Raw genomic sequence first — 27,066 nt, forward strand, 5'->3', positions numbered from 1 at the left:
CTGAATGCTCGCTTTTTATAATGTAAGCCTAAGGGAAAATAAAACATACAGCACACGATATGTGGAGGGGAAATGAGGAATTTCTAAACGCTCATGGCAATAAAGCGACGTTCGAGTTGAAGGGCGGAAGGACATGAATGTGAGGATGTAAGCAGTGCATCTCTCTGTCAGAGCGGTCACATGCGCTCACGGTGTCGATACATTGTTTCGGTCCGTGCAGAGCGGTGGTCGCACCCCCTCCCCATGTATCCACAGAATTAATTCAGTCACGTCATGGAGTGGGTATACTTTATATTTTTATATGTGCATTAGAGTCAGCATTCATATAAAAACAATGGCGTCTTGAGCAGCGTTCTGGGAAGTACAAATGCAGAAGTCATGGATTGTCGTCTTTCTGTGATGTTGGTTACATCATACATCTAACATGAACACGAATTAAACTTTAGACTTTGAGGCAACTGAATTCTTTAGAGAGATCACCCGTATGTGTGCATCTAATATTAGAGCTCTATTAATATGTATACATACATACGGTATATTTATAGTACACCATTTTTATTTTTGGAGGGACATAGGGTTAGAGCTGATTAGAGCATTGATGCTGTAATAACCGATCGTGCGCCACCTGTTGTAGACTGTGAACACGAGAACTACACTACAGCATTCCTTAAAGAAATAGTTCACCCAAAAATGAAAATTCACTCATCATTTACTCACCCTCATGCCGTCCCAGATGTGTATGATTTTCTTTCTTCTGCAGAACAGAGACGAAGATTTTTAGAAGAGTATCTCGGCTCTGTAGGTCCATACAATAAAAGAGAATGGTGACCAAAATTTAGAAAGTTCAAAAAGTACATAAAGACAGTATAAAAGTAATCTATACGACTCCAGTGGATTAATCCATGTCTTTTGAAGCGATCCAGTCGGTTTTGTGTGAGAACAGACCAAAATATAACTAATTTTTCACTATAAATCTTGATATCAGCAGTCTCCTTGACGATCACGACTTCAAGCTTGATTACACTTCTTAGTGCCATCTAGCACTCTGCATGCGTCAAGCACTTGGAAGTGTAATCAAGCTTGAAATCATGATCGTGATTCATGCCTAGAGACTGCAATGGCAAGATGGACAGTGAAAAATGCGTAATTTTGGTCTGTTCTCACCCAAAACCGATTAGATTACTTCAGAAGACATGGATTAAACCACTGGAGTTTTATGGATTACTTTTATGCTGCCTTTATGTGCTTTTTGGAGCTTAAAGGTTTTGGTCGCCATTCAATTGCATTGTATGGACCAACAGAGCTGAGATATTATTCTAAAAATCTCTGTGTTCTGTAGAAGGAAGAAAGCGATATACATCTGGTATGGCATGAGGGTGAGTTAATGATGAGAGAATTTTAATTTTTAGGTGAACTGTTTATATTCTGTTTAATTAATAAGGGCGCTTATGCACTCATTCTTGTCTTTTCAAGTGTTATGAAAGAGCCTTAGCAAATCATGTACCTTGACAAGCAAGGAAATAAAAATAAAAGGAATACACACAACCTTAATGAAGCGCCCATCATATATTTGACTGCATTGTGTATAAATAATTTTAAAAAGCGAGTACCACCTTTTGGGATATGGGTCATTTGAGATGTTCTAGTGACCAGCCTACCGACCAAAACCCCTGTGTTAACCTAAGGCACTGGATCTAGGGAAATGGGTGAGTCTGTCCTGTCCATAACTCAAAGTAGGTCTACTACCAGCGGCTTGGATTAAAGATGTACTTTGTTCCCTAGGAAAATCTGTGCCGTAGCACTGCACATCCTGTACATACTCATTGTACCTGTTCAGGATTTCAAAGCACTGCGACTGCAGTTTGCAGATTTAAACAGGGTTACCCGGAACGTATTGGATCTAATGTTCTGATCCGCACTAAGTCTAATTGGGAATTCGTTAAATCCATTTGGGAATGACTCGGGTCCTGAACAACTTCCATTTGTGGTATTTCAAATTAAAATAAACATTTTGGAACAGATGTTCTTGACCACATTACGCATTTTCTTAGCCATGAGACTGTGTACTTCCGGCACTGTGGACTTATAGATAGTAAAGAACAAAAACATTCACACTCTCACTAGTTTTAGATATTTTTCTTCTAAAAATGTCCAACAGTGCATGTACATGCGTCACAGGAGATTTACGTAATTTTTTCCCTAAAATTCATAAAAATTCCCACCAGTGACATTTCCATCACTTCTTATATTCTGTATTGTGTATAATAAAATTCCTTGGTGGAAATGATGCAGATGGAAATGAAAATTTTCAACATTTTTGAAAGAAAATGGCCGACTTCATTGTCTTTCTAAGGCTAATTTTATAGCTAACACTTTATATATCTGAAATACATACAATTAAATTATATTTTCACATTTTACTGCATAATTTGGCAAAATTACTGCTTGATAGGAAATTACGCCCAATATGAATATTCTGCTCTCAAATGATAGGCCTATTTAGGCTACCTTGATCTGTCTTTTTTTTACCAAACTTCACTCATATCAAACATTCGTCTCATATTTACTCTCAAGCATGTTCTTCACAGACACTTAATTTGTTGACTTGGTTAACAAGTATACACTAACTTTTTAATAAAACTTACAAAAGGCAAATTGTTTGGTGTGGTGGAAATGATGCTGCAAGTGTGGGACAGTCAATATAAAAAAATAGATTTTTGTTTATTTCACTGTTTGTTTAGATTATCATAGTTTTGGACATGTAAGAATTTGTATTTTATAATGGATTTTAATAGTTTTATATTGAAGTCTTGGTCTGGGGCTAAAACAATAAAATCTGTAGGCCTACATAAAATGAATTTACAAAAATAAATAAATAAATAAATAATAAATACCACAAATGGAAAATGGCTAAAATGTATGATTAAGGCATGGTAAAAAGACATGAAAGTGCCCTAAGTCGAAGAAACCCATAACGTGATTATAAACTGCTCTTTGTGTCACACGGAAAGGTTCCAGTACAGCAGTTTGCTGAAGTTACTGTAACTTACCTGAAGTTATATAGTATTTGCATAATCAGCTATTTTCCAGATGTTGTGTTTTTGAGCTAGTGACCACATGATGGCGGTAGAGAGTTACCCTTCCAGTAGCTGTGTTGCGCATAATTTTAAACTCGAGTTGCGCCATCCATCTGTTAAATGTAACTTTTGCCCTTGTTCCAGGGAACAGAAAGCAAGCTGTACACACACAGAGTTGCATCTAAAGAAGCAGCCACATGATCACGCTTATGTAACTACAGTACAAAAATTTAATTAAAAGAGATAAGATATACAGTTATCTAAAATAATATTACATTGCATAGACATTCCTAACTTTTTAATAAAACAGTGTCACTCATTATTTTCTTTGAATTAATAAAATAAATATGTTCCTTAGTATTTTCCCCAATATAATCACCAGATAATCCTCTCTTGAGAAATAAAAAACTTATATGTAAACAATTATTCTGGTTACATAGTAAAATCCTACCCTTGCACTGGCAGTATTTGGACTATAGGAATACTGCTCTGATAAAACACTTCATTTAGATTACAACTGATACACTCATTTACACGCATCCAAAAGCACAAGTCACATTTCCAAATACAATTTAAGAACAATATCTCATATTCTCTTTGGGATTGGCAATGTCTTTATCAGATTTAAGGCACATTAGTTCAAATTTCACAGTAGAGAAATCTTATTTACCAACATGTCACTTTCATATTCCCTTAAAAAGCAATACCCTGATAATTTGCATAAACTGACCTTCCTTAGGTAACCTATTTTGAGAACAAGTGTCCACCTTCATTATTTAATGCCTTACACTAGTGAACTGAGGTATTCACAGTGCAAAACTTAGTGATCTTGAGAGGTTTCTGTGTTGGAATGTCTTGTAAGGGGCTGTGGATGGGTCTGGTTGGGAATATTGACAAGTCGTCATTGGTCTTTCTGTAGGGAATTGTAATACTCAGTTAGGACCTTCCAGGCTTTGGGAGCCATAAAGCCATCAGGAGGGTTCTCTCCACTGCGAGCCAGCTTGCGCATCCTGGTCCCGGAGATAAACTCAAATTCAGCATGCCTGAAAAATGAATGAGGAAATGTGTGTAACAAAAGGAGATATGGTAAAGGCATCCATTTTTCAAGCTCCAGAATAATTTGTGTGTGTGTCATAACTATATTCACCGTATACCAATTTAATCCAATGAAAACTTTCATAGCCAACATGTAATAATGATGAGTGCAAAGCCCCCTGCATTGTTTTAAATGCTTTTTCTTTACTCCAGTCTCACCTGTCCTTGTCATAGAAGTCCATGGCCTTCTTAGTCTTATTGTATGCAGCCACTCTGAATGGGATGATCTCCACTGAGGTGAGTCCAGGTGCCATGGACAGAACTTTACCCCCGTGAGTTGGATCATACAGGTCCTGCCCTGACTCCAGATGGAGCATTCCAGCAGGATCACGACCCACAATGTAGAAATTAGACCCTGCTACCATCCTTGCACGACAGTGCCACTGGACCTAACATACACATAGACGGAAGGTTAGATAATAAATAGCCTACTTGTTACTCAGTTTAAACTGTGTAAGGGGAGATTATAATTTCTAAAATGCATGTGTGTGAAACTGTGTGTTTCTATATTATCTCTCTTTTCAACTGTCCATGGGCAATCCTGTGACTGTGGGAGAGTGTGTGTGTGTGTGTTACAGATCACATTCTACTCACTTCAGTAGGTCCTGCATACATCATTGGGGAGGGAAAGATGGCCACGATGGTGGAGTGTGGGTCTAGAATGCCCTCCTCCAACACGGCCGTATGCTGTTTCATTCTACAGTCTAGAGGCACATCATCATCTTTGGTCCAGCCACCCAAAGGATGCAACAGCAGCACTGGCCTTCGATATCCGCGTTCCTCTAATCGTCGACGTGTGTCAGTCATCAGCAGAGCGTGGCCATTGTGCACTGGGTTCCTCAGCTGAAATGCAAATATGGCATCTGGGAAAACAGTGGATCCAGATCCAGAATGAAAGATTGATTAAACTTAAAAACATAAAGCTAAAGTTTAATGTGTCACCAGAGGATCACTCTTTAAATGCAGTTACTTATAAATTTAAAATGAGATCAGATCAATACTAAAACTGACTTGATGTGCTGTATTCGCTTGTTGTTATCTTTTAAAGGTGCACTCAGTATTTATTTATTTTTTACTCCCAAAGAAATGAAAAGTTATTTTGAAACATATGTTTAAAATCATGAGCACTTGAGAGGTCACGTGATGCCATAGATTTTGCCTCACAAAACCTGTGCAGAAGCACCGGACTTGACCAATCCGACGGCAAAGTTGTCGCGGGGGTTCTCGCATGCGTACATGGACTCTTTGAGTTCAGAGGGATTGACGCTGGTTGGCGCTGTTGTGCGCAGGGTTTATGCGCACGTTTTTATTTTTTCTGTTTGTTTTGTTCGGGGGGAAGTTCGGGGTTTGATTGTTGCATTAATGGGAAATGTGGTCTGTATAATCTTGCTTTTGACACAATTTATTTTTTTTATTATATCAATATGTCAAATGTTAATATGAGTGGACTATCTCTCTCCACATGGAATGTGAATAGGTTGGGGCACCCCATAAAAAGAAGGAAGGTTATTTATTTTCTTAAGCGTAAGAAATGTGATATAGTGTTTCTTCAAGAAACGCATCTTTCCCCACAGGAAGCTGAAAAATTTGGGAAGATATGGGGTGGACATGTTTTCTTTAGTGCTGGCTAAAGTAAGGGCAGGGGGGTCATTATATTGATAAATAAACATCTACAATTCAAATTTCTCAAACAGATTAAAGATAAAATAGGAAGAGTCATTATTGTTTTAGCAGACATTCAGGGGCAAAGGTTGATTTTGGCTAATATTTACGCACCTAACACTGATGATCAGGGCTTTTTTATAGATCTTGAAGGGATGTTGCAAACCGTTGGCACCCCTCATGATATAATATTGGGAGGTGACTTTAATTTATTGATGGACTCAATCCTTGATCATAGTGAAGCAAAAGTGTGTAAACCCCCTAGAGCAACACTGACACTTCACAGGATGTGTAAAAATCTTGGTCTTGTAGATATCTGGCGACTTTTGAACCCATCTGGTAGGGACTATACATTTTTTTCATCAGTTCATAAGATTTATTCTAGAATAGATTTTTTTTTATATCTAAATCCCTCATTCCATCTGTTGTTGACTGCTCAATTGGAAACATTTTAGTCTCAGATCACGCCCTGGTGAGTTTAGAGATGTTGCCACATACAGAGAAAAAGAAATCATATAGTTGGCACTTTAATATATCCCTTTTGCAAAATCCTGATTTCCAACAAATGTTAAAGGCTGAAATCAATGTTTATATGGAGACCAACTGGTCCTCAGTATCCTCTGTGGGCGTGACTTGGGAGGCACTTAAAGCGGTTCTTAGGGGTCGGATCATACAGTATGCCTCATTCATCAAAAAATCTAAAGCACGAGAACTTGTGGAGCTGGAAGGGAATATTAAAAGTGCCGAAGCAAGCTGAAGCGCCGAATGTCGTCTGATGGCCTCAGAGAATTGACCCGTTTGAAATACAGATATAATACTATTTTGTCGCGGAAAGTAGAGTTTTGGTTATTCAGGGCAAAACAGTCATACTTTGAGTTGGGTGACAAAGCAGGAAAACTTTTGGCTAGATATATAAAGCAGAGAGAGTCTTTTTCTACCATTCCCTCAGTGAAATCTGCTGGTGGTAAAATATTTACCTCAGCCATTGATATTAATAATGCTTTTAAAGAATTCTATATTGATCTTTACAGTTCCACGTCTTCGTCTACTTATGAAGATATTAGAAACTTTGTGGAACCATTAGTTCTCCCTAAATTGACCACTGAGCAAAAAAATTCTCTTGATTCTGAGATAATCTTGGAGGAGCTTGATGAGGTAATTAAGTCCTTACCAACAGGCAAGGTTCCCGGGCCAGATGGCTTTGCCGCTGAATTTTTTAGATCTTATGCTACAGAACTGGCTCCACTTTTGTTAGAAGTTTATACAGAATCATTAAAGAATGGAAAGCTTCCCCCAACCATGACACAATTCCGGATCAGTCTGATTCTTAAAAGGACAAAGATCCAAGCGAGTGTAAGAGTTACCGTCCAATTTGCCTGATCCAGCTAGATGTAAAACTTTTGGCAAAAATTTTGGCTAACCGATTAAGTAAAGTTATGACATTTCTTATACATATAGATCAGGTGGGGTTTATTCGGGGCCGCAGCTCTTCTGATAACATTTGGCGTTTCATCAATATCATGTGGTCAGTAGTGAATGATCAGACTCCGGTTGCTGCCATCTCACAGTTCTCAGGATACAAAGTCAATTGGTCTAAATCCGAAGCTTTAGCTTTGACAGCATACTGTCCAGTAACGGCCTTCCAACCGGGTGTCTCCCAGTGGCCCAAACAAGGAATTAAGTATTTGGGAATTTTATTCCCAGCAAATTTGTCTGATTAAGTTAGAGTTAATTTTGATCCCTTAATAAAAAGGTTTTCGAATGATGTGGACAGGTGGGCTTCATTACACTTATCGATGATTGGGAAGGTTAATGTTATTAAAATGAATTGTATTTCAAAATTCAACTACCTGCTACAGTCTCTCCCTGTAGATGTCCCCCTCTCTTATTTCAAGCAATTTGATAGCATAGCGAAGTCCTTCATTTGGAATGGTAAGCGTCCCAGATTAAATTTCAATAAATTACATAGGCCGATTGACAAAGGTGGGTTAGGCCTACCCAAGATTTTGTTTTATTATTATGCATTCAGTCTTAGACATTTGGCTCATTGGTTGCTTCCACCTGAGAGAACCCCTCCCTGGTGTTGTATTGAAAAGGAAGATCTTGCCCCTATCTCGCCACTGCAAAGACTTTCGATTAAACTAGCCGGAGAGGTTAAGTCACACCCCGTTATTTTGCATTTGCACTCGATATGGACAAAAGTGTCCAGAGTGTTTAATTCTGATATTTATTTAAACGTAGCCTCGAGCATATGGCTGAACCCTAAACTATGTATTAATAAGTCCCCTTTTTGTTGGTCAGATTGGATTGTGAGGGGGGTTAATACACTTGGTGACCTATATGAGAGTGGAGTATTGAGACCTTTTGAAAATTTGGTTCAACATTTTGGCATTCCCAGATCTCAGTTTTATAAGTATTTACAGCTGCGCCACCTACTCTGCACTGTTTTTGGGAGTGGCACGCACTCCCCCCAGTGCAGCAGATACTCTGGGAGTGGTGATTGCTGCTTTTGGGAAGGGTCATAAGGCATCAAAGTATTACTCCCTGCTAATTCAGAGTCTGGGGGATGGAACTTTGAATTCTCTCAAAAAATTATGGGAGAAAGATCTAAACTTGACATTGGAGGAGGGGGTGTGGGCTAGGATCCTAAAAAATGTCAAGTCTGCATCTAAAGATGCAAGGATTTCGCCTTATGCAATTTAAGATTTTTCATCGATTTTATTGGACCCCCTCCAGATTGTATAGGCTTGGTCTTAAAGACACACCCACCTGCTGGCGATGTCAATCAGAGGTTGGAGACATAACTCATGTCTTTTGGGGGGGGGTGTTGAGATCCATCAGTTCTGGTTGAAAGTTCAGAGTCTTATATGTGATGTATTGGGCACTCGGCTTTCACTTTGCCCCAGACTCTGTATATTTTGGGCGATGGGGTGGTCATCGACGTTGAGAATCGGCACATAAAGAGTTGGGTCCTAACGAGGGTCATGATCGCCAGACAGGTTATTTTAAGGGGTTGGAGGTCAGATGGAGCGCCCTCATTTCATGAGTGGTGCTCGGAGATGGGGAGGGTGGCGGCCTTTGAGGAAGGGATGTATAGAAGGCTGGGAAATCTGAGGTTATTTGATAGGAAATGGGGCAGATATTAGGCCTTTTTGGAAGGCTTTCGGGGAGGGGTAGTGGAGAGGGATCTCTAGTTTTAAATATGTGTGTGCAATTTGATTGTTTTTTGAAAATATGCTTTTTATTTTTTTTAATTTTTTTAATTTTTTTCGTGTTTTGTGTTTTTTTTTGTTTGTTGTTGTTTCCAAATATTTATGACCACTGGGGTGTGTTTGTGTTGGGTGGGGTGTTCGGGGGGAAGGGTTTAATTGTACATAATTTGATTCTGCATTTTCTGTGATGTTTATTTAATTTGTTGAATGGAATCAATAAAAATTGTTTATAACAAAAAAAAAAGAATGAGCACTTACATGAGATGAAGACTCCAGCCATATCAATAAACTAATCAAAGCTGTTTTATTCTACATGGAGAGGGTCCCCTCATGGGGGCTGCCATGTCAGGATCACATGACCAGCCGAATACTACTCGCTTAATCCCGGTACTGACTGTGAATGTTTTCATTGGCATTGGTAAATGAAAACTTTTGGATGATGCTGCATCAATGCCCCTAGGTGTCAGTGTCAAGTCCAAGAAGACAAAACAAAAAAAATTACAGAGTACACCTTTAAACGTCCTTGTTTTTTTCTCCCCTTTTCTCCCCAGTTTGGAATGCCCAATTCCCAATGCACTCTAAGTCCTCGTGGTGGCGTAGTGACTCGCCTCAATCCGGGTGGCGGAGGATGAATCTCAGTTGCCTCCGTGTCTGAGACCATCAATCCGCGCATCTTATCACGTGGCTTGTTGAGTGCGCTACCGTGGAGATATAGCACGTGTGGAGGCCCACGCTGTTCTCCGCGGCATCCACGCACAACTCACCATGCGCCCCACAGAGAGCGAGAACCACATTTTAGCGACCATGAGGAGTTTACCCTATGTGACTCTACTCTCCCTAGCAACCGGGCCAATTTGGTTGCTTATGAGATATGGCTGGAGTCACTCAGCATGCCCTGGATTCGAACTCGCGACTCCAGGCATGGTAGTTGCTGAGCTACACAGGCCCCCCTTAAACATCCTTGTTGATGCATCTGCTCTTACCTGCTTTCATCTCTTTAAATCTCTGCTTTAGCTCCTGTGGAGTGAGACGGTACTGATCCAGATCATCGTTCCATCTGATTCGCTCAAACACCTCTAACTCACCCCCTACCAGCCAATCACCACTCTCCATTACCATCTGTTAACAAGCGGTTAAAGTACAAAACTTTTTGCAGTTTGACATCTACATTGGTGCTATATTTGACTAAATATGCATTTTACATGGTTACAACGATAATACAAACATTGAATGTTAGTAGTGAGCATGCTGTGCAAAAAATCTGTTATGTTATCTGTTATGAAAACATTTTCTTATTTTCTAGTTATAGGTTAAGATCATTAAATGTATAGCTAGTTGGTGCATATCAATAAAAAATACAGGTGCTTTCTATAAAATTTATTGGATCCCCCACTAAAGTGCTTTTTTACTTTTGCTTAACATATTGAGATATTTAAGAGGTTCTGAGCAGGAACTAAAAACAGTTCAAGGAATGAAAACAATAACCGAAAATGAACTAAATCTTTTGCAGAACGAAACCAAAAATGGGAACAAAATCCTTTTTAATTGTTCTGGAGTGAAAACATTATTTTTAAATGCTTGTAACCGGTTAATAACAAAACAACAGAAAAGTTTCATTTTGTTCCGATATTTTTTTAATGAAACCAAAGACCAAAGGGTTTATCACACTAAATTTTTGGAAGTACACCATTTCCTGTTGGAAATGTAGAACGTAATCTTTTTAGTAGAACGTAAGCATGCACTTTAATTCTGAAGGAAAACACTAGTTTAAAAATAAATAAAAAAAAAATAAAATCAGTCGGCCTGCAAAAGGTGACATTTATTCCAAACACACCCACGTAGAGTTTGTATGCATGCAGGAGAGAGAGATTTAGGCTATCAAATGATTTTAGGTGGCCAAATGACTATTTAACATTTTTTAAATATTTAATAAAAATAATACATTTATTAAAAAGACATTACTTCATATTGACTACCGTATACTATGCTTGTTATAATTTCCTGACAATTCCTGAACATTTAATTGCTTATTTTGGGTGGGTAAGTCCCTTATTTTGAACTTGTTTTTCCAAAACAGTTGCCTTGTTTCTCTTGTGAGATCTGGCAACACTGCAACTTAGTGCAGAGTGCTGTAATTTTAAAAATAATGTTATTAACCGTTCATTTATTTTGTTCTAACTGGTAACTATTTAGAAAGGAGGCTGTGGAACACCGGAACTGGAACAAAAAAATACTGGTTCTGCTTAGAACGAACCGAAATTAATAATAATTTGTTTTTGGTCCCTGGTTCTGAGCCCTGCTCCTAAAACCCTAAACAATTTAAACTGTGCGTATAATCCTAGTATTCTTCTATAACAATGTTTTGGTGGTTTGTTTAAACCTCTGTTATCATGGTTAAAAAAGTATTTAAGAATACCTTTATGTAAGGGTGTTTGGGGCAGGTTGTTCCCCATTGGCGAGCACACCGCTCTTCCTTTCGATGCTCAAAGAACTCTGGGTTCCGCAAGATGGCGACACGTTTTCCCTGGTACACCAGAGCCACAGCCACGCTGCCATTTAGATGTTCTTTAATCTCCGTAGCAACAGGAAGGACAATGGGGACTGAGAGGTTGATGGTACCATCTGCATTTAGGCATAGTTAAGACCATCCACATTTAGTAGAAATTATTTTCAAGACATTAGTGAACTAAATGTCTTTATCTTGCACATTATTGCACATTCATTAGCCATTTTTAATAAGAACAACACTTGCCCCATTTACTTAGCACATGAACTTTGACTTGTATTCTATCCTGCTTGACTTGAATTCATAGCTCGTAATGCTCGAAGTCGTAATGTATGTACACACATATTTGCTGTGTAATTCAATTATATGCAAAGTAAATACTATGAAAATACAGCCTACTCCCCTTTCTGATATTTGCTGTATAGGTGACCAACCTAATTAAACCACACATAATGTGTGAGCCTCACAGGAAACCAGAGCATTGCATCATTCCTTCTCATGAAAGCAGCTTCAGCACTGGCACATGGGAATTTATGTATAACAAATATATTTTAGATTACTAGTGCAGAGCTTGGATCAAGTCTCTGCTGTTGGTAAAAATACCATCGTCAAATCCAAGATATTAACCTACAACTGTAACGAGACTTCCAATGACTAGAAAGCTTGAGGCACCTCTTATAAAAAATTTAAAGGAACAGTTCACCAAAAAAATGAAGAAAAAGTGTCTAAGACTAACATTCTGCCTAACATCTCCTTTTGTGTTTCATGGAAGAAAGAAAGCCATAATGGTTTGGAACAACGCAAGGGTGTGTTCGCTTTTTTTTTTTTTTTTTACCATCCAGTAGGGTGTTGAAGTGAAGAACTTGTAGGTATTCTCTCTCCCTCATGAAGCCGTTAAGAGGGCTAGCCCAACCTTCAGCCAACACCTGCACCCACTGTAAATCCAACTACACACAAACGAATAGAATAAGTTATAGTTACAAACTGTACATTTAGCTTGCATCATACTCTTGAACATGTCTGCTCTGATTCATATGTCTGTATTAGGAGGGATTATCTTTGGCCAAATTTCTCGTTAATAATATAACATCACAGAATAATAAGTAAGATCACTGTAAAAATTCAAGGATGGCAAAGGAGGAAGCTGGGACCAGCTTGACAACATGTAGACATTTATTGTACAAACACTATACACTTTTCAGTTTCACATCTCACACACTGCTTTTCAGCAGTCGCTTCACACTAACACTCGACAAACACACAGCTTCAGGCATCTCACTCTCCCCATCTGCCACTGTTTCCTCTCCTTAAATAATCCCACCTCCCCTCACTGGAACGTGAGACTGGTGTGGCACACAGGTGGAACTCATTCACCACTTATCTTTCCGGCCTCGCTCTGCCCAGACGCCGCTCGGCCCCGCCCTGCTCACCACATACTCCCATCGCCAAACTCAGGCCGGGGAATTCTCTGGGCTGTGATTTCTAGGGAGGGAGCATTGCCGCGTCAGGATGGTCTCCAGGTCCGACCCGCACAAGCCTGGGAGTGGGAATAGAGAGAGAGAGAAGAAAGCAGAGAGAGAGACAGGCTCGCTGGCCCCGGACACGCTGTCAACTGGTCCTCAGCCACTCCTCCATCCCCTGGCAGATGGCAGCGGTTCCTACACCTCCCGGCAGACGGCAGCAAGTCCTCCATCCCCTGGCAGACGGCAATGGCTCCTCCTTCTCCTTGCAGAAGGCAGTGGCTCCTCTTTCTCCTGGCGGACGGCAGTGGCTCCTCCTTCTCCTGGTGGACGGCAGCGGCTCCTCCTGGTGGACGGCAGCGGCTCCTCCGCTTTCCGACGGATGGCAGCGCCGAGGACTCCACGACAGCGCATCCTTCCTCCTTCCCTGGTTTCGGCACCAGTATAACAATTCAAGGATGGCAAAGGAGGAAGCTGGGACCGGCTTGACAACACGTAGACATTTATTGCACAAAAACTATACACTTTTCAGTGTCACATCTCACACACTGCTTTTCAGCAGTCGCTTCACACTAACACTTGGCAAACACACAGCTGCAGGCGTCGCTCTCTCCCCATCTGCCGCTGTCTCTTCTTCTTAAATACTCCCACTGCTCCTCACTGGAAAGCGAGACCGGTGTGGCACACAGGTGGAGCTCATTCACCACTTATCTTCCCAGCCTCGCTCTGCCCAGACGCTGCTCGGCCCCGCCCTGCTCGCCACAATCACATTCATTTGAACCTTTTAGGAACAGCATTCAAATCACTATTCTTGGGAGTGTTTGGAATAAATTTGGACTATAATAAGGGAAGAGTAACACCACACTTTTCACAGGTTGATAAACCAGTTATGTGACATCTAGTCAAATATTCACTCATTTGAATAAACATAACATTAATGAACATGAACACTTTGGAGTGGATCCTGGCTCTGAGGATGAATGCTACTGAGATGGTGCGATGGTTACCTTGGTGATGCTGACAGAGGGCAGGGTGCTGGCGTCTGCCTGTGCCAGCTTCAGTCTGTTCTCAGGCACAAAGAGTTCATTAATCTCCTCAACAACTCCACTGGGAACAATGCTCTGGGAGAGAGGAAGGGAAGGAGAGAGAGAGCGAGAGGGTTGGATGAAAAAATCTAATGACATTGGTGTTGGTGAATTATTACTTCATCTTAATTCCTAATCAGCAATGTATAAAAAGGTTCACCATGATAAAATGTGTTGTTACCTAATGAGATGAAAATTAAATGAACATTCTGTTATTATTCAATCACTCTCATGTCATTCAAAACCTGAATGACTTACTTTCTACCATGGAACACAAGAGGAAACATTCTGAAGAAAGTTGATGCTGCTCTTTCCCATACAATTAAAGTTATCAGCCGCTAGCAGTCTGCTAAACATCTCCTTTTGTGTTCCATGGAAGAGAGTAAGGCCATGTTCACACATTTTTGTTTGAAAATGCATTGATTTTGATAAGTGTAGTGCTCTCATCTACACTGGAACAGTGTTTCCTTCACTGAAAAATAGATTTTTAAATGAAAGCGGATTAGAATGAACGTGGCCTTAGTTATTTGGGTTTGGAACAACATTAAGGTAAATAGTGAGCAAATAATGATTGAATAAAAAAATAAATAAGAATATTAAGAATAATATATATAATATATTATAAGAATATAATATAAATATATTTGCACTAGGTGTAAATAGCACCTGCCACACAGCGTGGCTGTTTGCACTCCCATAATCTGGTGGAAACACAAAAGTTGAAGACAAACTGCACACACTAGTGAAGCTTCAGTGGCATGGGTTGTAATGACAATATGGATGTGCTTTTTTTTTTCAATTCCTCCTTTTGTCCCACTTTTTCACATCCTGTTTCCTGTCCCCACTCTTAATATTTCCTTAAATACTTCTTGTAAAAATAAATACAAATGAAATTAAAGTGGATTTCCTCGCAGTGATTTGATCACGGTAAAGGTCGGGAAGTTTAGAGAAAGGTTTGATCTGGGGTAAAATTGACCATGGTTTTTGGCGGAAGCCATAGTTGTAATGCAATTAACCATGGTGTTACTGCTGTAATATGTTGTTAATACAGTAACCATGTTTAATTTTGTGGTTACTATGATTTTACTACAAAATACCATGGTGATCCTATGTCTACTGTAGTAAAACCATGGTTCATTTTTGTAGGGGAAGGTTAGGGTTAGGTTTAGTGGTAGGGGTTGGTGTAGTGTTTCTGTGGGACTCTAAATAAACACAATAAACATGCTGCAGTAATGCTCCTACACTGTATGTTAGTATTTCATTAGGGGTGCAAATAGTATCTGCCACTATTTGCACTTAGCCAAAGTCTTTCTAGCAAGTCAGTCCACTGTCGGCCATCTTTGGAACACTCTCGGAGGCTATTTCCAGTCATGACAGTGCAGCTCCTGTCTTCTTGAATGAGGAAAGACCAAAATCTCAAAAACGGTCGGTCAAGACTACGATGAAAGAACATATTTCAAATCAGCAATAAAATTAGATTAGATTCTTTACCTCATATTACGCTAAAACACAAACTTTTTCTGGCTTGTATAGTTAATGCACCTTAGCGAGTTGATTGACAGATGATGTCAGTATCTAAAAGTTGATTGGCACTTTTAACTGTAAGGAGGGACTTCCTTTCTACATCCGTTGACCGTTGGGCGCTAGAGCTTCTTGGTTGTGCGTTCCAATTTCTTCCATTCATTTAAATACTGTAGAAGTGGTCTGTCTCTGCTAAATAGTCTCTGACTTAGCACAAAAATACTTTTTGTTGCTATTTACACTTGAATTACAAATGAAGCCCGTTCTCAAGCCTGTGTTCAGCTCCTGACTAACCTGCTCCTTCAGAAGGTCCACCAACTGCTTGATGCACTCTGTCACAGTGAGCTCTCCGGTCTTTAAAACCAGCTCAGGAGTATCTGGACGCTCGTACTGAGAATCTATACCAGTGAAACCTGAGCAAGGCAAGAAAGACAAAAAGAGAAAAAAGGGGTTGTGTAAGTAGATACTTTGTAAATGGCCATTTTTGGCTGTCTATTATTAAAAGTGAAGTGTGTAATTTTTTTGATGATAAAATACTTTCTCCTACTCCGGTATAATATGCAGAGACAACTGTAAGTAAGGCATTTGTAGGTTAAGTGTAAACTGTGGCACTGTGGTTTGTTTGAGCATCCCGAACAGTCTAACTTATTAACATTGGCTCAACCTCATGGTATCATGAACTAACAGTGATTAATATATTTAAGTTAAAGTTAGAGTTAGTTCATGTTAGTTCAAAGTGCCTGAACTAACTTTTGATTTGAAAATGTGTTATTATATGTTAAAATTAACATTAAAAAGGATTAATAAATGCTTTAAAAGTATTGTTCATTGTTAGTTAATGTTAACTAATCTTGTTAACTAATGTTAACAAATTTAATCTTATTTTTAAGCGTCACAATATTTTTGCAATTCCGTTTGGTGATGCTAGTGAGACAGAAATTACAAACTTCATCTTTAACTCATTTTGTAAATGTTTGACTGTACTGTACAGTAGCAGTGTGTATGCTATAGTACCTTTAATCTCTCCAGCTCTTGCTTTCTTATAAAGTCCTTTAACGTCTCTGCTCTCACACACCTCCAGAGGAGCGTTCACAAACACCTCAAAAAATGGCAAGCCAGCACTTTCATGGATGCGCCGGGCGTCCGCACGATCCTGCAGTGGCAGGATTTATCCAGGTTAATTATAAATTTCAAGAATAAAACACTAGTGAAAATATAGTATAACAAAATAGACACTACACAATGTTTGTAACTCATTTTGCTTACACTTTCCTTTCATGTTTTTGACCATGTCTCAACACATCCTTTTTTGTCCTGTTTGTCTGAGGCTGTTATAAACGTGGGTTTAGAAATTGTCCTGCTGTATAGATCTTACAAAAACATTCCAGGACATGTAGTATTGATGGTGCCTCCAAGTGTTGTAATGTAGAAATACTTGTTTTAAAACACAGTTTTAAACTAATTAACCGTACTCACTGTGTCAATACTACAATGATCCGATTTGCTTGTTTGTGCTGTTGTGGTTGCTCACTTTGGTAAATGGCGAGATGAAACTCGTGATGCAGACTAGCCCAGCATCTGCAAACAGTCTGGCCACCTCAGCAATACGCCGAATATTCTCCTCTCGATCCTCTGAACTAAAGCCCAGATTCTTATTCAGGCCGTGACGGATGTTATCACCATCCAGGGAGTAGCAGGGAATGGCATGGGACACCAGATACTCCTCTAATGCAAAGCCCACCGTTGTCTTACCAGCCCCTGACAGACCTACACAAACACAGCAGACGTAGCAGCAAAAGCAATGAAATACACACCACTTAAATAATTTTAGGTTTCAGTGGAATCATATGATGTTACAGAGTGTTTGACTTTTGGATTGGTGAGTTTTAGTAGGTTGTAAATAATGTGCTAGTGATGTTTTGTGTGTGTGTGTGTGTGTGTGCTATAATTTGAACAGTGAAAAGTACGGTTTAAATGTAACATTATCTCTTTCCTGTTAACCTAGAATAACACCTGAAAGATTAAGAATAATCTGCTCATGCAAATGTTGCAGGTTCAATCCCAAACTGAGGAAATACAGGGATTGAAGTTCACACTCAAAGACATTTTAAACATATCAAAGTCCCTTGCAAGGCAAGTCAGTCCACTCGGTGGCCAACTTGGGAATGCTCTTAGTTAGCAATTTTCTATGGATACAAGTGGCATAAAACTAAAGCTCCTAACTACTTGAATGGGGAAAGATTGATATCTCCAAAATGGTTGGTCTTTTACCTGTATGGCGGGACTTCCTTTGTACACCCGTCATATTGGGCGATCCAATATCCATTAAATTTAATACAAGTGGTCTGTCTCGGGGTAAACACTAACTGTCTTTTGTCATATTGCCTTTGATTGTTGTTTTCTGTGTAGACTGGCTTAGCCACACACGGTTCTTGTTTCCAGCCAGAGGCAAAGCTAGAGGACAAGCAAACCAAGCAATTGCCTGGGGCCCCCGTCAAAGGGGGGCCTTGAGCAACGGTGAGGCTGTGAACATTGTTCATTTGTCCTGGGCTTAATTAAAGGCTGAAGTCTCCCTGATGTTCAAGTCATATAAATGACATATAATCTTGGTGTAAAACCAATGAATTAGAGATTGCAGCTATAAATATAAAATAATTTTGTAGGCTATCATCTTTTCCCAATACAATAGTCATGTAATTGCACAATTCCCCTACGTAAGCCATCCAACTCCCCCTTAGAGGAACTCCACTCTTCCCTCATCACGAAGATGTCTTTACCTGTTGTAGCTGGCTATCAAACATTGGAGAGCTCGTTTGAATGTGAGCCAGATAGTTAGCTGTGACTGAATAGATTAGCCAATCTCAGTGACAAAAAACAAACAAACATGAAATTACACAACAAAAGAGGTGCAGCAATTCCCAAAAAAGTCAGCGAAACTGTGGAGAAAACGGCAAGTCTTCCAAAAGTGTTTTTTTTTTTTTTTTTAAGAAAGAAACAGACAAACTTTGGCAGAGAGTACATCATCCTCTCATGGGGGCCGGTTGCACCAGCTGTGCATAACAACTTAGACTAGTTATAGCGTAAATGCGTATACAACTAAATATTTGAGCGTTGCACCATTAAACCGTACGTTTAACTTAATATTCACAGAAGCCTCCGACCAGGAGTAGCGGGTACGGTAGGAATAAAAGAGCTATTGACTGAATGACATCAGTGTTTTTGTGACAGACTACAATCCTTGAGATATTCAGATGTTGACATTTACAAGAGAAACTATTGTTTAAAAAAAGACTTCTAGTGATTCTTCAGCAGGAAACTCATCTAAACTATACACTTTCCTTTGTGCGTCTTCAGGAGTTACTGGCTTGCCAAGTTTCAAAACATACAAAATATATCTCATATTCAAATTAATAAATGCCAGTTGAGTTGGTATTTTTTTATTCTCGTAATCATTTTGCATACTGTTCCTAAACATTAGCCGATTATTTACATATTTAGATTGCCTATACTATGTATTATATGTACTGATTTTTCTTTTATTTATCATATTTTAATTAAAATTAATTTATCACTGACAGTTATGTGAGACAAAAAGTGTTGCACATCAACACAACAAAATAAACCTGAAATGCATGGCTTTTCAACACTTCTGTTTACAAATTTGAAGGATGCTGGATCAATAAATGGATTGTAATATCATCATATTTTGCGACTACACATTGCTTTACACTTAAAGAGAGCTTACAACCTACCAGCTAAGTCATGCATTAAGAACATAAGTAATTACTTAGTTATAAATTAAAGAGTAGTTACAAAGCCCTTAGTTTGAACTTTACATTCCAACTTAAATGATACCTTACACATAGCTGGTGCAACTCCACCCTTAAATCCCCAAACCCGACTCAGAATGCTCATTCTCCGGCACAAGCTCTCCCTACTGTGAGCTAAATCTACCAATCAGAGACCTACATGCAGACTGTGACACTCAAGGTGAGGCAACACTGTTTACGAAACTCCCTGGTTAAGATACTCTCTGATGTCAAATTAAATATTATCAAAGTAAAGGAACACACTGCGATAAATGTTGGAATTTGAATTAAATTATGGTAATGAGTAGGTAGTTTTCTTGGGGGGTGGATGGTGTGTTGTGGAGGCAGGGGCCCCAAAGAGTGGTTTTGCTTAGGGCCCCAAAAACTTCAGAACTGCCACTGCCCAGCCATGTGTACATATAAAGATTTGATTTGATTATATGATTCAAAATGAAACAAGTTAATGAATACCAAAAATCTAGTTTCCTGTCAGGCGTATAGGCCTACTTGCTTTACATGTGTCACATGTTTGTGAAATTACGTGTGCTCGTATTTGAAGCTGCTCTGTAGCTATCTAGCATGATTTCTAATATCTTTAAACAATTACTAAAGCATGCTGTACAACTGGATGATTTCATAATTTAAATTTATTAAAAGTTTAGCTTTTTATGGATTTGTGTGTGTGTGTGTGTGTGTTACCTGTGAGCCAGACTGTACACCCTCTGAAACCTCCTCTGGTGCCCACGACCTGCCCTCTTTTACTGCGGCTAACATGGTGGGCCTGATATACTACATTAGTGGACCTTTGTAAATCCTACAAAAACACATGCATACATACAAGAGTTTAAATCAAACCCTAATATAATAATATATTATGATAATATATCATATCATTTACAGTATTTTGTTTTGTTTTTTCAATAAAAAAACCCAAACATTTCTATTCCAATTAGTTTTATGTATTTCCTACCCACATAATTTATCATTTTTAAAAAGATGAGAAAAGAAAGGTATGTGTCCAATAAAGTTAGTAAAGTTAGTCTATCTGCTTTCTTTATTTGAGGAGCAAGCCCGCAGACATCTGAGGAGATATTTATGTGGTGGAAATCTATGTGGTGCTGTGTAGCTAAGACAGTTATGTTTAGATTTCTTTCAACATATACATATACAGCTCTGGAAAAAAATTAAGAGACCAGTGCAAAATGATCAGTTTCTCTAGATTTACTATTTATAGGTATGTGTTTGATTAAAATAAACATATTTGTTTTATTCTATGAAAGTACTGACAACATTTCTCCCAAATTTAGAGCATTTATTTGCAGAAAATGACAACTGGTCAAAATAACAAAAAAGATGCAGTGTAATTTATTTAAATGTTGCCTCGAGCATATGGCTGAACCCCAAATTATGTATCAACAAGTCCCCTTTCTGCTGGTCAGAGTGGATTGTGAAGGGGGTTACTACACTCAGTGACCTATATGAGAGTGGAGTGTTGAGATCTTTTGAGAATTTGGTTCATCATTTTGGGATTCCCAGATCTCAGTTCTATAAGTATTTACAGTTGCGCCACATGCTCTGTACTGTTTTTGGGAGTAGCACACACACCCCTAAAGCGGCAGGTGCTTTGGGAGAGATGATTGCTGCTTTTGGAAAAGGCTATGAAGCATCAGTGTATTACTTCCTGCTAATTCAGAGTCGGGGGATGGAGCCTTGACTTCTCTCAAGAGAGTATGAGAAAAAGATTTGAATTTGGTATTGGAGGATGGAGTGTGGACTAAGTTTCATAAAAATGTCAAGTCTGTATCTAGAGCTGCACGGGTTCGCCTTACGCAATTTAAGATTTTACATAGATTTTATTGGACCCCCTCTAGATTATATAGGCTTGGTCTTAAAGACACACCCACCTGCTGGCGTTGCCAATCAGAAGTTGGAGACACTACCCATGTCTTTTGGGGGGGTGTTAAGATCCAGGAGTTTTGGTTGAGGGTTCGGAGTTATTTGTGTGATGTTTTGAACATTCAGGTTTTGCTTTGTCCCAGACTCTGTATTTTGGGTGATGGGGCGGTCATGCATTTAGGGGATAATCACATTAAAAATTGGGTTCTGACCAGTCTCATGATTGGCAGGCAAGTAATTTTAAGGGCATGGAAGTCAAGTGGAGCACCCTCTTTTTCGGAGTGGTGTGTGGAAATGGGGAGGGTAGCTGCATTTGAGGAAGTGGTAAGTAGAAGGCTGGGGTTTAGGGACTTATTTGTTAAAAAATGGGGCAAATATTTAGTTTTTTTGGGGGGACTCTCGGGGAGGGGATGTGGAGAGTGTAGTTTAGTTTGATCATGTATGCTTATTATTATTTTATTTATTTATTTATATTTTTGTTGTTGGATTGTGTGTGTGTGTTATGTGGGACCACAGGGGCATTCGTTAGGTGTCAGGGTGGGATTGTATTAGTGGGGTTTAAATGTAAAATGTTTATTCTTAAATATGTGTTGAGTTTTTCACTGTCATGTGCATATGAATCAATAAAAAAGTTCATTACAAAAAAAAAAAGATGCAGTGTTTTCAGACCTCGAATAATGCAAAGAAAACAAGTTCATATTCATTTTTAAACAACACAATACTAATGTTTTAACTTGGGAAAAGTTCAGAAATCAATATTTGGTGGAATAACCCTGATTTTCAACCACAGGTTTCATGCATCTTGGTATGCTCTCTACCAGTCTTTCATATTGCTGTTGGGTGACTTATGCCACTCCTGGTGCAAATCACCAATCCTCCACCAAATTTCACAGTGGGTGCGAGACACTGTGGCTTGATGGCCTCTCCAGGACTCTGTCTAACCATTCGATGACCAGGTGGAGTATTGGTGATGATCTGGGGATGCTTTAGCAAGACTGGAATTGGGAAAATTCATCTTTGTAAAGGACGCATTAATCAAGCCACGTACAAGGTTATCCTGGAAGAAAACTTGCTTCCTTCGGCTTTGACAATGTTCCCCAACTCTGAGGATTGTTTTTTCCAGCAGGACAATGCTCCATGCCACACAGCCAGGTCAATCAAGGTGTGGATGTAGGACCACCAGATCAAGACCCTGTCATGGCCAGCCCAATCTCCAGACCTGAACCCCATTGAAAACCTCTGGAATGTGATCAAGAGGAAGATGGATGGCCACAAGCCAACAAACAAAGCCGAGCTGCTTGAATTTTTGTGCCAGGAGTGGCATAAAGTCACCCAACAGCAATGTGAAAGACTGGTAGAGACCATGCCAAGATGCATGAAAGCTGTGGTTGAAAATCAGGGTTATCCCACCAAATATTGATTTCTGATCTCTTCCTAAGTTAAAACATTAGTATTGTGTTGTTTAAAAATGAATATGAACTTGTTTTCTTTGCATTATTCAATGTCTGAAAACACTGCATCGTTTTTGTTATTTTGACCAGTTGTCATTTTCTGCAAATAAATGCTCTAAATGACAATATTTTTATCTGGAATTTGGGAGAGATGTTGTCAGTACTTTATAGAATAAAACAAAAATGTTCATTTTACTCAAACACATACCTATAAATAGTAAATCCAGAGAGACTGATCATTTTGCAGTGGTCTCTTAATTTTTTCCAGAGCTGTATATATATTTACATGTCTATGGATACAAGTTTGAGCACATAGACACAGGATGAAAAAAAAAATGAGAAAGAAAGAAAGAAAAAAGGTATTTGGGCATTCTCAGGCACTGCAAAAACCCTAGAGAGCTATCCACAGAGCATCAGTCTGTTACTCTGAGTAAGACCTAAACCTGTCTTGTATTTTCATTATATTTTTTGTAATCATTTTTTTATATCCCCTTTTCTCCCCAATTTGGAATGCCAAATTCCCACTACTTAGTAGGTCCTCGTGGTGGTGCGGTTACTCACCTCAATCCGGGTGGCAGAGGACAAGTCCCAGTTGCCTCCGCTTCTAAGACCGTCAATCCGCGCATCTTATCACGTGGCTCGTTGTGCATGACACCGCGGAGACTCCCAGCATGTGGAGGCTCATGCTACTCTCCACGTTCCATGCACAATTTACCACACGCCCCACTGAGAACGAGAACCACTAATCGTGACCACGAGGAGGTTACCCCATGTGACTCTATCCTCCTTAGCAACTGGGCCAATTTGGTTGCTTAGGAGACCTGGCTGGAGTCACTCAGCACACACTGGATTCTAACTCGCGACTCCAGGGGTGGTAGTCAGCGTCAATACTCGCTGAGCTACCCAGGCCCCCTGTATTTTCATTATTTAAATTATATAATGATCTGTGTTTGGTATGAATATCACTTTAAGGCAAGAACACCTTTTCCAAAATGTCTATTTAGATTCTAAAGATTGAAAACAAGAAACGGAAATGAAAACATTATGAACAATTTATTTTTCATGTTGCTTTATTTCTATTTGCCTATTTGGAAATTCCATAGCATGTGCATAACCGTTACTGTAGAAAACATACAAAGGATTTTAAATATTAAGTAACTAGTACTTAACATATCAATGTGTGTGGGTGTGTATGGGTATTGTTATTACCGATAGTCTTGGACTGAAAGTCTTTAATACAATGTGGTCAATGTGGCTAATTCCCTCTCTCTCTCTCTCTCTCTCTTTCTTTCTCTCTTTCTCTCTCTCTCTCTCTCTCTCTCTCTCTCTCTCTCTCTCTCTCTCTCTCTCTCTCTCTCTCTCATGTATGCCTTAGACTGAATTCCCTGCAGAGCTACTCATACTGAGAACTGAGGTGGAAAAATACTGGGTTTGTGAGCTGCAGGAAAGCCAGCGCTGGTTTATAAACAGACCATTATATTCATTAAGTAGGAATGTATCTGCATCAACTTCAGAGAGGACACACACACCCTTAAACAAGATCAAAACTTACATTTCCAGTGACTGTTACACGTCAAAAATAAATAAGTCATGTCTTTACAACTATAGGAGCATTAAGCAGGTCTCCGCTCTGTCAATTATGTCATTTATCTATGCACACAAATGTACACACAGCTCTTCTTCATACTCGCCTCAAATTTGTTTGTGGAGTGATTGAAAAAACAAATAGACTCATTCATTATAAACCCTGCTGGCTTCCACTGAATCCTATTACAGACTACCTCTCTCAAACACACTCAGTCTTTTTCACTCTTCTATTTTTCTCTGTTAAGCCAGCCTTGTAGTGCCAGTAGGTTTTTATGAATGAAGTCTGTTGAAATAACAGATAACAACTTGAATATATGAATGGCTGACACAAAATCACCTGATTAAATTCTGACATCCATAAGCACACGGTCCTAAAAGGACAGACTTTCGCCTGTCTTTCTTGCCGCAGGTGTCAAATGTCTCTGTTTTCTAAGACAACAGAGGAGAATAAAGAAATCTTGTAATGTCTTTGTGGGTTTGTCCTTACAATGTTTAAACATCTTAATATTACACCTGATACCCAGCTATCTATCAGATGAAAGGTATGTGCATTTTATAAAGAAGGACTTCTTTGTCCTCCTTTTGAGAATATAAAAAGTGACAGGGAAAGGCAGCCATTTTAGGATCTTGCAACAAAAATGATTCCAGATGCACTTCTAACTGAAATCACAGTGTTTTGTATTGTTTCAACTCTCATTAAAATTGATATCTAAAATATTTAACTTTTAAAACACATTGAATACCGCTTATGAAGCTGTATATGTTAACAACCATGATTTACCTTCTCACTTGTGTTTCAATTCACTTACTTTTTGATATAGTTTTATATAGAGTTAAACATTTATCATATTGTTTATAGACTCAGTTTAAAGGTATGTGGTCTATGTGCATGAAATCTCCAAAACAGCCAGTAATAATGGTTTATTTTCTCATGGGCAGTGGCCCTCACAAACAACCGAAATCTGATCCATGGCCTTGGTGAATTAACAAGAACTCCTGAGAGTAGAGTTTTACAAACATGAAGCACCTCACAGCCACTATTACATATGAATAAATACAGGTAATTATGTATTTATTATATCCCCAAATTTCTATTTGTCTCTTTGTTCTTGAACTTCTTGTATTTTTAAAAATGTATTTAATTTTGTTTCTATTACATACACTGTAAATACTAATAGTAATCTCAAATTGTAAAAGAAAAAAAAAATAGTTTACTCAATTTAAGCATAAGTTTTTACTATTTTTACTTGTTTTAATTAAGTTACTTTACTCTCTAAACCCTAAAGTTGTCATTAATAAAAACATTTAAGTGGTCCTAATTAAACAGTACTTGAAATGTCACATTTTGGAATCATAACTCATATATATACACTGGCGGCCAAAAGTTTGGAATAATGTACAGATTTTGCTGTTTTGGAAGGACATTGGTACTTTAATTCACCAAAGTGGCATTCAACTGATCACAAAGTATAGTCGGGACATTACAGATGTAAAAAAACAGCACCATCACCATATGAAAAAAGTCATTTTTGATCAAATCTAGACAGGCCCCATTTCCAGCAGCCATCACTCCAACATCTTGAATATCAAAGTAAGATCAACTAATTCGATTTTACAGTGTATTATATATGTATGTATGTATGTATGTATGTATTTACTGTATATATATATATATATATATATATATATATATATATATATATATATATATATATATATTAGATAATTATAAATGTACATTTATATTAATTATATACTGTATATTATAATATATAACATTATATTGAAAATATTATTATACATTTTATAAAAATAAAATAATTTATTAAATGAATCCTTTGTGGAAAATAAATAAATAATAATAATAATAATAATAATAATAATATATATATATATATATATATATATATATATATATATATATATATATATATATATATATTAAATAAAATTTTCAAATCTATTATATTTTTTTAATGGTCAGTTTGTCCACTCCTGCGTTCACTCCCGCCAGAGCGATTGCCAAATATTTCCCCAAATGATTGCATGCAGTTATATAACATTAAGCCTTGAAAAAAAAAAAAGGAAAAAAAAAAAAAAGAAAGAAAAATTCATGCATTTTAGGCAATTCCTACCCCACACATAGAACATCTGTGTAATGCCAACAAAGAGAAGATGGTCGTGTCAAAATAAACAAAGCACTACACACGAGTTTTGCCAGCTACGTCTGTTTTTTCTAATCTCACCGTGTTTTGAGTTGTGTTTCCTGGCATGTCGCTCCGGTGGAGTGCGCTCGGATTCGGACCTTCACTCGGAGGCAGACTGAAAGCTCAGGTGAAGTTTCTGAAGGTAGTTTGAGGAGAGACGCGGAGAATTAACTGTTTTTACTGCGTTCCGAGACACGTCGCATTCCAGCAGCCCTGCCCTCGTCCCACCTCCCGGGACTCACGATCTGCATACGGTTGAATGGAGAGCAGTGTACCGGTTCTGAGGCACGGAGGAGGGATCAAGTGCGCTGGGGAACAGATGGGGGCGGAGAGAAGGATGTTCTACATTCATGCATAAAATCAAATTGAATCTTGGGCATGGTTTGTGTAGACGAGAGATAATAACCTTCATCAAGGAACTTTCAACTGACACAAGGTTGCTCTGAATGCTCCGTTTATTATAGTCGACTTTTTAATTCATATACAGATACTGTAACA

At 38.6% G+C, this 27,066-nt stretch overlaps 1 protein-coding gene across 1 annotated transcript; it reads right to left on the minus strand.

Moving 5' to 3' along the window:
- Nucleotides 1-3,287: 3,287 nt before the first annotated feature.
- LOC127411158 (bifunctional 3'-phosphoadenosine 5'-phosphosulfate synthase 2-like) lies at nt 3,288-26,832 on the minus strand. The gene is made up of 12 exons (XM_051646521.1): nt 26,608-26,832; nt 20,127-20,241; nt 17,150-17,385; nt 16,633-16,771; nt 15,913-16,031; nt 14,020-14,133; nt 12,388-12,499; nt 11,463-11,668; nt 10,030-10,165; nt 4,767-5,035; nt 4,332-4,561; nt 3,288-4,120 (listed from the first exon to the last, which is right to left on the minus strand). The coding sequence occupies exons 1-12, from the start codon at nt 26,632-26,634 to the stop codon at nt 3,979-3,981; spliced, it is 1,845 nt and encodes a 614-aa protein (XP_051502481.1). The 5' UTR covers nt 26,635-26,832; the 3' UTR covers nt 3,288-3,978.
- Nucleotides 26,833-27,066: the final 234 nt, after the last annotated feature.

This window comes from Myxocyprinus asiaticus, chromosome 20 (genome assembly GCF_019703515.2).
Source record: "Myxocyprinus asiaticus isolate MX2 ecotype Aquarium Trade chromosome 20, UBuf_Myxa_2, whole genome shotgun sequence".
NCBI classification, from domain to species: domain Eukaryota; kingdom Metazoa; phylum Chordata; class Actinopteri; order Cypriniformes; family Catostomidae; genus Myxocyprinus; species Myxocyprinus asiaticus.

Bases quoted from the DNA above. Each gene is read 5' to 3' on its own strand.
- LOC127411158 (XM_051646521.1), bottom strand. From the start codon at position 26,634: ATGCCAGGAAACACAACTCAAAACACG. The intron at 16,772-17,149 runs GTGAGCAACCAC...CTGCCACTGCAG, and splicing joins TCATCTCGCCATTTACCAAA to GATCGTGCGGACGCCCGGCG. The intron at 10,166-11,462 runs GTATTCTTAAAT...GCTTGTTAACAG, and splicing joins CCAAACACCCTTACATAAAG to ATGGTAATGGAGAGTGGTGA.